This window comes from Sceloporus undulatus, chromosome 1 (genome assembly GCF_019175285.1).
Source record: "Sceloporus undulatus isolate JIND9_A2432 ecotype Alabama chromosome 1, SceUnd_v1.1, whole genome shotgun sequence".
NCBI classification, from domain to species: domain Eukaryota; kingdom Metazoa; phylum Chordata; class Lepidosauria; order Squamata; family Phrynosomatidae; genus Sceloporus; species Sceloporus undulatus.
Window position 1 is genome coordinate 349707132 of NC_056522.1, and position 14627 is coordinate 349721758.

Here is a 14627-nt window from a genome sequence, read left to right on the forward strand (position 1 = left end):
TTTAGGCCACAATCCAAGAGACAATGTAAGCAGTGACTTGGGTAGTTGTAAGGCCAGTTCTGCCTTTCCAACCATCTGGAAAAGCCAAGGCCAAACCTACAAGAGAGCAAACAGCAAGAAAAAAAGGGCAATAATTCATAATAGGAAAGGACACTTCTAAACACGCAACCTTAATTAACTGAATGTGTACAGCAAAGAATGGAGTAGCATCTGGAAAAAGAACTAAAGTGCCAAGGCAAGGGACAGCCAATAATAGCCAGTTTAACAGTTCATTAGTCACATCTTTGTCAATTTAAATCAATTTAAAAGAACAATTAAAATCCATTAACATTTGAGGTTAACTTATACATACTTCTAGTAGTATAATCAAGTATGAGTGAGGGATTTTATTTCTCAGAGTGAGTGAGTGAGAGGATTTTATGAATTTAATAATATTTTTTTATTTATCTCAGCTAATTCCAGTCAACTTTACAAATACTGTTTGGTTTTATGCCCTGTAACTGTAAAAACCCACAACTCAAAATCAAAAAGCACAGCCCTAAACACTTGCCCTCTCTCAAAGTGGCCCCAGCCTGCTGGCAGTTGTTCATTCCTATATGAAGTCGGCTGAGAAGTCAAAAGGGGGGTGGACAGCGACCAAGGGGTACACATACTGAAACCACGAGGGCACAAGTGGCATGATTTGCCCAAAGCCTGTAAGCCAATTCAGGATATGCAGTTATAGTGCTGAGATATGAACAACACTTCAGGCAACTCCTTTGTCACTCCTGTCATGATATCCAACAATCAGAAATTCCCATTTCATATGAACCAAGAAGATAACATACTGGGTACTAAACTTTTTCAAACATGACTTAATTTCTGTCTGTTCCAAAACGGGAACTATACTTTCCTAGTGCAGATGAAAATGGATGGAAATGAAAATTTCCCAGTTTGTTTTAATACTCCAAAAGAAGAACGAATTTTTTAAAAAAATGTCCAAACAGGGGGCTAGTGATTTTGTGCAAATGTAACACTGTTTGATGGCCTAACCATAGTTTCATTAGTAGTTACTAGGCCAAGATCACTAATTTTTTAATTGAAAAAAATCTGAACAGCCTCAACCAACAAATGCTGATGACATCCCTTTGTTTTACTCTTTGCCCATCTATCTCTCAGAACTAGTTTTATATCTGATCCTGCAATTCGCCCCATCAACTACAATCCTTCTAACCTAGTGCCAGTTTTCTGCTTTCTTTACGACAAAGCAATTACAGAAAAACCTGTAAATAAGCCACATCAGGACAGGAAACTATCCAATACACTGCTCCGCCCTTAGGAAACAGGAAGCAATTAAGGAAGGAGAAGCCACAAAGAGAAGGCCTTTTAATTAAAGGTACATCTCGTAAAGGCTGTAGGCTATATTTCAGAAGAAGGAATTGGCAAAGCCACATCTGAGTATTTCTTGTCTAAGAAATCCTTATGAAATTCACGGGGTCACGATAAGTCCGCAGATGACTTGAAGGCACATAGACATAGACACACACACACACACACACACACACACAGAGAGAGAGAGAGAGAGAGAGAAACCCAATAGCCCTCACATGAAACAGTAACGCTACAAGATGCACTTTATCAAGTCAAAGGTAGTCTGAAAAAGACCAAACAAATCAAAGGGCACCAGAATTCAGGGACCTGGCAACTAGAGATGTGTAAAGAGAAGGAAAGATAGCTGGGCTCAGTTGAGAAACCAGCTGTCATTTGAACATTCCCTCCCTAAACTATTTCCATTCAAATTTTGTTCCCCACCAACTATCGACTATCATTAAAACTGAACTTGTCACCTCATCTTCACATCCACAAAGTTTTGCATTCTCACACACAGGCTGTGAGACTGTCCCTGCACTCCACTGCACCTCATTCATCTGAGGAAGTAAAATGAAGTCTATGGCCTGAAACAGATGGGCCAAAAGCGGCTTCTAGCCACTTTGGGGGCATAGCATTTAGATGACATACACCCCCAAAGTGGCCAGAAGCTGCTCTGAGGATGGCAAAGAAAGCCATCGAAGCCACCGCTCCTGGCAGCAACCTGTTTGGGACTGTGGTGACAGCCACTTTGAAACTGGGCCATGCGATCCCCGCAATCCTGGGTCAATTATTATTATTATTAACCTTTATTTAGAAAGCACTGTAAATTTACACAGAGCTGTACATACAATCTTTTAATTAGACGGTTCCCTGCCCTCAGGCTTACAATCTAAAAAGACACGACACAAAAGGAGAAGGGAGTGGTGGCGGGGAAGGGGATGAGGTCCAGCAGTTCCTCTCTAGCTCCAAGGCCTGGACCAAGGCAGATGGACTGGAGGGAGGGCTTGGCTTCTTAATAGATGGTTAATCTTCTTCCAGGCAGGCCTGTTGGAGCTAGCCTGCCTCTCTCTCCCTCAAAATAGTGGATGAAGGGAGGGCTTTGGATCTATGAAAGTTTATGCTACCAGCTTCTTTCTTTCAGCAAGGTGCTAAAAGATCCCTTTGCATTTTAATTCCCCAGACTAACAGGGCTATGTCTTTGAATTCCATTCAAATGGTTATTCATAAGAACATTGCATGTTTTAAAGAAGTGATGCCTGTGTTCACATATTGCCATCTTCTTTCTTCCTCATTTTCCCTTTAATAATAATAATATTTATTTTTTATACCCCGCTATTCAGTCAAAAGGCTTTGGCACAATGTCTCTTTTTGACTCTAAAATCTGCAGGCCACAGTACTATATACCACTCTTAATAAACTGTAGAAATAGAATAACTGGTTTCTCCATAAAAACTGTTAATTCCAGCCTTGGAAAAGACAGCTGATAAGCAACCAAATCAAAGTAGTATTTGCCAATTAATCTCAAACATCATATAGGAATACAGACAGATGAAGAATGGAAGCAAAATACAGCCCGCCCTTGGTTTACACAGGGATCCATTCCAGACCCCCCCCCCATTCAAGTGAATGGGGCTCGTGCACGCGGCAGTGCGGTGGCGCAGTGGCGTGCACACGCAATAGGCATGCACCCCATTCATCCAAATGGAACACGGTGCCCATTGCGCCCCGCACACGGCTTTCAACAAATGCTGAAAGCCGCATATAACACGGGCGCAATATTTATACTGTGTTACAGAATGCTCTTATTTATAAAAAGGGGTACCCATTACATGGAACATTAGAACAGGTTGTAATTAAAAATGATTCACAACAGTATTTCTAATTACAGGTTTACAGTGTTGAAACAACAGTACTCTCAGGTCTGCAGTCCTTACCAATTAATTTAATACCAGGGTTCCTTTTTTTAGCTTCTTTCATTAGCCACCATTCATAGCCCCTGAAATAGTTTTCATCATTTTCATAGTGCATATGAGATGGTTCAGTTCCATCTAGGAGGGGAGGGGAAAAAACAGAATTCTCATATAGTTCAGTAAATTAAAAACATGCTACTCCACACATTTCTCAGAACACTTACAAAAATCACTTCTGTACAATGGTAACAAACACACAGCATTACTCGTACATCAGATTTAGTCCATATATGAATACAGAAAGGTAAAGAATGGATGTCAAGTAAATAGCTAACATCAAGGACAGGAGGAGAATGACAATGAATACAGTGTAGCTAAACCTTCATTTTCTTTTAACAAATTCACAGTCTAGCCTACATTGATAGATTACTAAAACTTGCCAATTGAAAAGCTGTGCTTTAATTTAGTAAGGGGAGTTTTGACCACATGAAGCTATAGATATATTTGATGACACAATGGCAATAATACAAAGAAGGAGGGAAACCAATCAAATGTAATGCTAAAATGATGTTGGATTATGGGTTGGATCCAGAGTTACTATCTGGCAGCTATAGCATCGTCCAAGCAAACACCTACTCTGAACTTTCCCAATGGAGGAAAACGGGAGGGCAACTTTCCACTCCACTTACAACCCTAAGTCTACCTCCTACATGTTACAGAAGCCCCAAACCTCTGGAGAGGTTTGAAAGGGGGATAATGTGCTTCAGGAAAAGGTGAAAGTAATGAAAAATGTATTCTTTCCCTTTTGTTTGTTTTATTAAAATGTCATATACCCTGCCCTAATGTCTAAAGATCTCAATATCACATTTTTAAAAGTTTTTTTTAAAAAATTAATGTAAAACTACTGAACTGTTCTACCAGCAGGATTTGTCCCCCTCCCTCCCCTAAACTCCGAGATTAAAAACTTTCTAAGGATCCCTTCCATTCCTGGGCCCAACATCTGAATCTAACACTTGTGAAGCAGCAGTAGGTTTTTCACAGGTCAACAAAACAACTTATGGTAACAGCCAAGATTGAATGAGGCACTTTGGTATTCAGCACCAGAGGAACTAGAACTTTTAAATGCTCTATATGGCTATCTATTTTATGCTTTACAGGTGCAAGACCATGTATGTCTTATTTAGAGGCTCAACTATTCTCTACTTATGAGCTATGCCAACCTGCACAGAATGACAGTTTCACTTAACATACAAAAACATTTTAATTAAAAAAAAACACCTTGAATAGGTATGTCTGTTCCTTTAACATACATTTATAAAAACACAGTATCAGCTCAGAAAAAAAGCTGCACAGATGCCTTAAATAAAACAGATTATGTGTACCATCCCAGCTAGCTGTTTACTTGGAAACATGTGCCAATGAAATTAATGAGTTCTATAGCCAAGGAATAATGTTTCATGTAAGAACACACCTCATTTACAAGAGATATTATAATACTCATCTACTTAATATAAATTAATAGTGATTCCACTGAGGAGTGACACATGCTAGGATTATGAAAACTAGCTGGTAACCTGGAACTTCAGGCTCGTTAACAGTTTGCTTGATGTTTATTTTGCCATAAACTAGACAGGTTTTCCTGTCTTCTCTGCTCCCAAGCAATTCATTCCTAGCAAGAACCTTACAACCCCAGAAGTCTACATAAGGTTCAATTTACATAAATATATCAATGTGAAAAATTGCCACTACTTATTATGCCACTTATAATAAACAACAAAATTAAATAATTACTATAATATACCACAATAAAATAATCAGTCAAATCTCCTGATCTAATATAGCATGCTAAAATGAGGAGAATATGTTGGCTGATAGTGTTTAGAGTCCACAATTACAGTATGCATACAACACTTTGCTGATAAATCTAGATCCTCAATGGCTTATACCTGTAGACTGTGCATCACCTCCAATCTCGACTTTGAGGATATGCAAAGCAGCACCAAAATTCGGCTTTAAAATAAAAAGAAAATACCATTAATATTTCTCTTATGGATACAAAATTCCAAGCTATGTAAATTGTAGCTATTTCGTGAAGTAGAAGGCTTTCATGGCCGGCAACCATAGTTTTTTGTGGGTTTTTCGGGCTATGTGGCCATGTTCTAGAAGAGTTTATTCCTGACGTTTTGCCAGCATCTGTGGCTGGCATCTTCTGAGAAATCTTACCAAGGACAAGATGTTGGTGCATGCTGTGCAATTGCTCCAGTGCAACTGAGAATTAACTTTTCACTTGCAGCTTCTTTATCATGTCATCTAAACTTGGTTGGTATGGGAGATAAGCAAGCCACAAGTGGAAAGTTTGCTAAGACACACCGACTTGCAGCAGGAACAATCTGGTAGTGTGTACCAGCAGACTGCCTCACCTCTGAAAAGCCAGAATTTTGATTCTGCTTATCATTCTTTCTCAATACACCCAGCAACGAGATCCCTTCCATCACCTCCATGCTTGCCCAAAAGTAAGCTATGGAAATTGAGTAGAAATTACAGCAAGTTTTTGTTATCATAGGGCCTGAACAGACAGGCCAAAATAAAGCTGCTTTGGGTCACTTTGGAGGTATGCTGTTTAAATGATGTATGCATCCTGAGTCCAGAAGCCGCACCAAAGCCGCGCTCCAGTCCTAATGACTGGAGCGCACCTTTGGCGTGGCTTCTGGCAGTATGGAGACTCTTGGGGAAAACTTACTTGGAAAGGTTAATCTTTAAAACTACAGTTTCCCTCCACACCCCTTAGGACATGCTACCTACTGCCTAACTGCCCTAAAGGCACCAGATCTTGTCAGACCTTGAAAACTAAGTAGGGTCAGTCCTGGTTAGTACTTGGATGGGAAACCGCCTACTAACACCAGATGTGGTAGGCTATATCTAACAAATACAGGATCTGACAAAACCACCTCTGAGTATTCCTGGCCTATGACAACCCTATGAAATTCATGAGGTCGCCGTAAGTCAACAGGTGACTTGAAGGCAGGTGCACGCATGCCCACACACACACGTACACTACTACTACTATTCCATTCACATTAACCCATATAACCCATATCTGTTTTGTCTATTATTTTAAGTTATGTTTTAAACTGTAAGTTGTTTAATTGTATTTTTTGGGGTGGTGGGATTGTGGGATATGGGAATGTATGTTTTAATCTTGTCAGCCACCCCGGTTGTGTTGCACAGAGGAGCGGGATAAAAATAAATATTAGTAGTAGTAGTATTTCTATGTCTTCGATTTCTAGATTTCACTAAATCACGCAGGGCTTAGCTTTATTTTTCTTTATTTCACTACTTTGGGGGACAAGAGGATTTACACGTTCTCCAAATCAGGAAAACTACAGGGGGGAAAGCCATGAGCAAGCTAATTTGGTAGTCAGGTTCTAAAGCCTTGGAGACATCACCAAACAACACACCAGTCTCATACCTCAGAAGACAAATTCTATAGTATTGACAAAACCAGTTACCCAGCAACACAAACACCAGGGATTTTAGGAAGCTTTACAAAACACAGTGGAAAGAAAGCCCATTACAACCACTTCATCTTTTTCTCTTGTTGATACCACAAAGACAAATCTCACAGCTCATCTACAATTGTTTCTCCAAGCTCTTCATTTGATTATTACATTTCTATTTTTCCACACTGTAAAACACAGTTCAAGGAGGCTAACAAATATCAGCTAAGACAAATTAAATGATACACAAACAATATTAAAATTATCTGCTGCTCACTGCAGGGAAAAAACTTATTCTATCTACAAAAACTTGCATGATACAAATGAATTTCCTTAGCAGTTACCAGCGTGGATAATCCCAGGCAACAGTTACAAGAAGAAACAGAAATCTTTCAGTCTTTTATTATTCACAGCACCACAATTCTTCAATGAAGGTCATCAACACTGTAATCCTCACTGGTAATCATGGAAAAACAGTATGTTCCAGTTTCCATGTCTGCATGTGAAAGGTTTTCATCTGTCATTTTTCCAGTTATTTTCATCTGTATCCCACTCCTTTCTATATATTTGTATAATGTATAATTTTAAAAATGCAACAAAAACATTAGCCTAAAGCCTAGCATTAGTCTCAGTTAGAAAAGATCCATTGTATCAACTTTCAACCACCGATTTGATGAGTCTCATCCAACTGAAATAGGTTTCAGGCTGCAATATTGAATGCATATTCTTCCTCTGCCCAATTAACTTTGACTTCCCATTGACAGCTCCAATGGCAATCTGCTTGGATGAGAGAGAGAAAAAATTTGGCAACTCTCAAAAATGCCTCTTTTCTCTACATGCTTTGCTGTTTGAACACTGAACACAGTACTGTTTGAACAGTACTTAATTGTCACAGTATTCTGTTCATGTTCTACAAGCTTTAAGGAGGACTGCCAATGAATGTAAACCAGATTCTGTAGTTATAACATCCCAACACTTTGTTAACAGCACCATAAAGCTTGCTGTCTCTTCCTTTCAATATCCAAAGTCTTCCTTGGGTCAATTTAATCCCAGAGTGCTAAAATACAAAAATAAACCCCAAATCCCATGCTTTTCCTGCCATTGACAGCCTTTCCAGAATTTCTCTCACTACTCACACCACAAAAATCACACTATTGTTCACACTAAAAGAAAAGAGGTGGGAATGAAGGAGATATGCAGATGAACTCATGAACTTTAAACTTGTTCTTTACATCCTAGTCCAGTCGTCCTGAAACTGTGCTCTTTAAGGGATTTTGGACTTCATCTCCCAGAATCCCAGACTACTGGCCAACATGGCCGAGGCTTCTGGGAGCCAAAGTCCAAAATCTCTTGAAGGGCACAGTTTGGGGACCACTGCCCTGATCTGAAGCACAGAAGCCTCCCATCATTGTTCTTCAGGAGTAAATGGAAGCTTTATTTTAAGAGATAATCTGCAGGAAGAACTTGTCCCACAGCTTGTCTGTGCATAGCTGATTGTTTATTGTTTTTAATAAATAGTTCATCCGAAGAGGTAAACTGGACTGGAAGCCGAGAAGGAACTCTTAAGCCTCTGATCTAATTCCTACTATTAGTTCCATCTAGAGGTCACCCACTGAATCAACAGGCACTTGGTAAATCAACATTTTTATAAATTCCACTTACTCAGTGGTCTTATCTCTCTAAAAGTTTGTTTCCAATGTAGTTCTAAATGGAATTAAGCACTCTCTACATCACCTTTTCCTCCATAGCAAGCAGCTTGAATGAGACGCAAGCAGAAAACTCTGTTTGGATCTATAACAGAAGTAGCAGTTTAAAGCCCTCCTTCTCTCATGCCATAATCCTGATTAGGATCTCTCCATTCTACCAATGGTTGTTACAAGAAACTAAAACAAAACCCACAGCTAAACAAGAGTGAACTGCATGACAAACACCATATCTAGACTGGTTGAAGTCAAGGCTCAATGTAAGGTCCAGCTGTGTAATGCCTACAAGTATACATGGCAAAACAGGCTACAGTATTTTATCATACTAAAATATTACACAAGATTATTTAAGTCATCTTCCCAGTACCTATCAACAGGTCAGTAAAAAAAGGTAAAAAAACAGATCTAATAACCTGAATTAGGAGATCTCTGATTCTAATCACATAAATTAAACATTTATTGCATATAGTGGTTGGATCCCTCTCCACTCTATTCCCAAAAACACCTCCAGAGGGTTTCCAGCTCTACACAGCATGGGAGGCTGAGAAGCACTAGTGTAGGGAGGAGGCTTCCCCCTCCACTTATGGATTCCACTTTTGTGTGTCCAGCGGTGGACATTACCCCAGATAAACTATGACATAAAGAAACAAAGCATAAAAGAAATACCTGATAGGACATTAACAACAAATAAATTGCTAATACTAAGGCATAGTCTTAGGTTAAAACTAACAGGAAGAGCAAAACGGTTATTACCTTAAAAAGATAATCTAAAATCTGAGAACGGTAAGGCTCTGGGTAATTCACCAGAAGTCGGGAGGTAGCCTGTAGCAAAGGGAAAACAAATGTTTGGAAAAATCATCATACATGTTCATACTGTAAAGTAATGACAAATGTTTTTTTTCAAACTAGTTTAATAATTTAACCTAGTTAATCTCATTTACTTTTACCTCTAGATTTCCTTATCTCATCAACAACATTCTTTCTCCCTAACCCACAAGATTTCATGTCATCCCCTTCAAATGATATTTTTCTCTCCCCTGCTCACCAATATATGACATTTTACACAACTTCCCCTCTACACAAGCCAATGGGGTGAATTGTTTGAGTGTTGGACTAAAACATTGGCAGACTAGGGTTTGAATCCTTGCTCAACCATGGAAACCTGTTGTGGAATGGCCTTGGCCATGTCAAACTTTCTTAGCCTAAAATGAAGTCAGTGACAAACCCCCTTGGAATAAATCTTGCTGAGAAAAACTCTTGACAGGTTTGTCTTAGAGTCATATTAAATTGGAAATGACTTGAAGGCACACAACAATAATCCCCTTCACTACACGGTCTCCCCATATCATGCCATCCAGCTCCCCAGCTCTTACACAAACAAAATTCCAGTGTGTCTCTGAATGGCTCCCACATTACTTTACACCCTCCACTACATGCCCATGTTAACCATTAGGTCCTACTTCTTCTCTAGCACTTGGAAAAATGACTTTATTGGTCTTAAAGTCTCAGTATCCCTCCAGCCAGCATGGACAGTGCCTTTGCTGGCTGAGGGTATCCTGGGAATTGCAGCCTAAAGAAGTAGCTTTTCCAAGAATTCGTCTTGTCCTCCTTCACCACCCAAACTTTCACTAAATTCCTCTGCCTTCAATAGCTGTCAAACAAACAGAAATGCAACACAAAAAGTTTTAGGGCAAAGCTTCACAATGGAATCTCTGACTGTTCTAATTAATGTACAAATCATATTAAACTGTTTCCACCACCACCACAGCATTTGGAGTAAGATGACATGGTATAACTAAGTGTAACAAACAGCTCTTACTGTCAGGAAGTTCCTCCTAATGTTTAGGAGGAATCTCTTTTCCTGTAGTTTGCATCCATTGCTCTGGGTCTTGTTCTCTGGAGCAGCCGAAAACAAGCTTGCACCTTCCTCAATATGACATCCCCTTACATATTTAAACAGGGCTATCATATCACCCCTTAACTGTCTCTTCTCCAGGCTAAACATACCCAGCTCCCTATGTCATTCCTCATAAGACATGGTTTCCAGACCCTTCACCATTTTAGTCGCCCTCCAGTTTCTCAATGTCCTTTTTGAATTGTGGTGCCCAGGACTGGGCACAGTATTCCAGTTAAAGCAGTCTCAAACTGGATTATTTCTGCAGTGTGTTTTGAACCTCTGATTCAAATCTCTAATAATAATAATAATAATAATAATAATAATAATTTATTTATAGTCCTCCCAATCACAAGGAATCAGGGCGGGTTACAGCAATAAAAATACAGAGAATACAATAAAATAAAAATACAAAAAATAAATAAAATAATATAAAATAAAATAAAAGAGAGCGACGTAAGTCACAAATTCACAGCTAGACCTGATGGAACTGGGCCTGTCTTTTTCACTCCCTCCCAGGTCTGATGATGACAGTTGGCAGGGAGGGAGGGCTCTTCTTCTGGAGGCAAGAATTTAATTTTAATTAATTCTAATTTAATTCTTCTCATTAAATTTAAGAGAAAAATTGGTGGACAGAGTGACATGAGTCACAGTAAAAGGGGAGGGGAACTAGGTAGGGAAGGCCTGCTGGAAGAGATCTGTCTTAAGAGCCTTCTTAAAGGCTGTAAGAGTAGAAATGTGGCGGATCTCCTTCGGCAGGTCATTCCATAGCTTCGGAGAAGCAGTGGAGAAGGCCCTCTGGGTAACTAAGGTTAGTCTAGATTCTTTTGGCTGAAGTAGATTCTTCTCTGAGGACCTTATAGTGCGGAATGGACAGTACAGAAGAAGGCGTTCCCTTAAGGATTCTGGACCCAAGCCATGTAGGGCTTTAAAGGTAATCACCAACACCTTGTACCTTGCCCTGAAACTAATTGGCAGCCAGTGAAGGGATTTCAAAACCGGTGTTATGTGATTATTACAACAAGTACCTTTAATTAACCTGACTGCCACATTTTGTACAAGTTGAAGTTTCTGAACCTGGCACAAGGGTAGCCTCATGTAGAGTGCATTACAGAAGTCCAATCTCTACTCTGTGGTGAAGAATGACCCTGGGCAACCTTTGGTTACTCACTGCCTTTGAGCCTAACTGAGCTCACAAGTTTGTTGGGAGGACAACAATGTCATCACTTTGACCTCCTTGGAGGCAAATCAGAAGGCAAAACCTACTAAATAAAGCAGAGAATGAATCACATTGCACTCAGCATCTCCAATTAAAAAATAATAGGAAGCTAAACTGGAAATCGTTCCCAAGAAGGGGAACCAATGTTGTTCCAAGGTTAATGGTCAGTACTGGTTGAGGCCGCTGTTCACACAGTAGAGCTTTGCATGCAATGATGTCCTAGGTTCAATCCCCACCATCTCCATATTAAGGGCTGCTGGGGATGGCTGGGATTGAACCTGGGGCTGCTGCCATACTGCAGAAATAAAGCAGTTTGACACCACTTTAACTATCATGGGGTGAGGCTATATAACTCTGGGATTTGTGATTTTAGGAGACATTTAACCTTCCCTGGGAGGGAGCTCTTGTGACCCACCAAACTACAAATCCCAGAATTCCCTAGCACTGAGCCATGGCAGTTAAAGTGCTGTCAAAGTGCTTTACTTCTGCAGTGCGGCAGCAGCCTGCTCCCTACCATGAGACCAACACAGGTTGCGTCCGCACTGCAGGAATCATCGACACCGCTTTCTAACTGTCACATTGCTCCATGCTATGGAATTCTGGGAATTGTAGTTTGGTGAGACATTTAGCCTTCTGTCAGAGGCCTGGTGCCACAATAAGCCACAGTTCCCAGAATTCCACAGCATAGAGCCACAGCAGTTATAAAGCAACATCAACCTGGATCGCCTCTGCTGCCTCAAAGGAAAACGTTTCCCAACAACCCTCAAACAAGGGGCACCCCTTATAATAAAGGGACCCATGTCCATACATTGTGGAAATAACGCATTTTGACACCGCATTAACTGCTATGGTTCCATTCTATGGAATCCTGGGAACTGTAGTTTGTTGTGGCACCAGACCTCTCTGACGCAGAAACCTAAATCTCTCCCACAACTACAAAATCCCCATGTATATATTATTGTGAGAGGTCAGAGAACATCTAGTGGCCCACCGAACTACAAACCCCAGAATTCCACAGCAGTCAACAGGGTGCAGCCTCTCCCTACCCCTCCGCCGCTGACAGCCCCGATGCCGTCGAACTCCCTGGCCAGCCGGGCCGCGTCGTCCAGCCAGTAGCCGCCGCCGCCGCCGCCGCCGCCCCAAGCCCCCGACAGCAGCAGCAGCACCAAGCCCCACAGGCACCACATCTCTTCCTTCCTGGAGCCTCTCCTTCGCAGCAGCCACGGAATGAATGGACGCGGGAGGGAAATAGAGCGGCGCTAGGACCGCGACGAAGACTGGGCGGCAGCAGGGCACTTCGCCCCCTTCTTCATCCCCGTCCCTTCAGCAAAGACGAGGTGAAGCGTCTTGCATCGAGATACCATTCTGTCTCCAGGCGGGGTCACGTGACGCTACGGAGGGGTGTCACCTGACCCGGTGAGGCGCTGGCTGCTCAAAACAGAGAAGGCAGACAGAGCAGAGCAGTTCCTGCAAAAACGTGGTTTTTTTTCACCCTCAGCCACGCCCACCCCCACCTCGCGCCGGTGGTCACGTGACAGTCGCGTGACGAGGACGGTTGGCTCCTCCCCCTCCCCTCTCTCTGTCAGTTTTTTTTTAAATCCAAAACACACCAATTTTAAAACCACTGGCTCCATGCTAAGGCATCATGGGAACTGTAGTTTCTTTTTGTGAGACAACCTCCTCTGTCAGAAGTATCCCTAGTGCCACAATAAAACTCCCCAGGATTCCCTAATAGTGCTGAGCCAGGGAAGATAAATTTCCCTCTCCCTTTTTTGTTTTTACAGAAACAGCTCAGAAAACACACCAATACATAAATAAAAACACAGTGCATAATACATTCCAGTGTTCTTCGTTTTGGCACTAGTTCTAGTCACAAACAGAAAACTATTCAGGTGTTCTCAGTTTGCATTCTTTAACATTTTGATACTAGTGTTAGCCACAAATACAGAAATAAAAATACAACTCATAACATATTCCAGTGTTCTTTATATGCTTTAACATTGATTTTTAGGCTCCTCCTAATATTGCATTTGTACTTCCTTTTTATTACTCTGCTTTTGTAAAACAGCTTTCATTTATTTTCTTTGACGTCAGGTTTAAATGGTTGTTGTCTGCCTTCAAGTCGCTTCCAACTTTTGGCAACGCTAAGGCGAGCCTCTTGTGGGGTTTCCTTGGCACGTTTCTTCAGAAAGGGTTTGCCGTTGCCTTCCCCTGAGGCTGAGAGAGAGAGTGACTTGCCCATGGTCACCCTATGGCTTTACATGGCCGCGCTGGAATTTTAATAATATACTTTAATAATATTTTAATAAACCAGGTTTAAATGATTACAAGTTCTTGCATTTTCCCCCCTGACTCTGGCAGACCAGAGTTCAAATCCCTGCTGGGCCTTGGGGACCCATTGGATGACCTTAGTCACACTCTCTCAGCCTCCGGGGAGGCAATGGCAAACCTCCTCTGTACAAATCTTGCCAAGAAAATCCTGTGATAGGCTTGCCTTATGGCCGCCATAAGTCAGAAACAACTTGAAAGCACACAACAACAAAGCCACTCCACTCTCCTTCCCCAATCCCAAAAAACTGAGCTGGCACTCATAAGACATTTAACTACCTCCATTTTGAGTCTGAGCATTACGGTTCAGTGGGGTATCCCAAGAAACGGACATATTCTGATGCCTGAAAAGGGATTTCACATAATGGATACAGTGCTGGACTATGTATGATTCTGGAAACTAGAGACCAATTCCCAACTCAGTCATGAAACCCAATGGGCGACCTTGGGCAAGTCAAATCTTGCCAAGAAAACCCCATGATAGGTTCACCTTACGGTTGCAATAACCCAGAAATGAAGGCACACACCACCATCACCAAAGGACCACAGCATGACCTCCTGGCCACTGTTTTAGCCACCTGAAAGTGACATGGCATCATTCTTTGTGAACTTTCGGGACTCCTTTGTGATGCGGGTTCTTGCTGTTCTGGATGCCCCCCAACAGCAGTTTCATGCACCCACAGCTCTTTTGTTTTTTGATCAAAAAATTGTTTTGCTGGCTGAAAG

At 41.3% G+C, this 14627-nt stretch overlaps 1 protein-coding gene across 1 annotated transcript in view; it reads right to left on the reverse strand.

Annotated features, from left to right (window-relative positions):
* The window catches only part of GALC (galactosylceramidase), a 49862-nt gene extending 36805 nt beyond the window's left edge, over nt 1–13057 (reverse strand). The window contains 5 exon segments of the mRNA XM_042441173.1: nt 6–96; nt 3285–3398; nt 5207–5270; nt 9214–9282; nt 12620–13057. Of these exon segments, the coding sequence (XP_042297107.1) occupies nt 6–96; nt 3285–3398; nt 5207–5270; nt 9214–9282; nt 12620–12760 (479 nt within the window). The 5' untranslated portion in view covers nt 12761–13057.
* Between the last annotated feature and the right edge of the window lie 1570 nt (nt 13058–14627).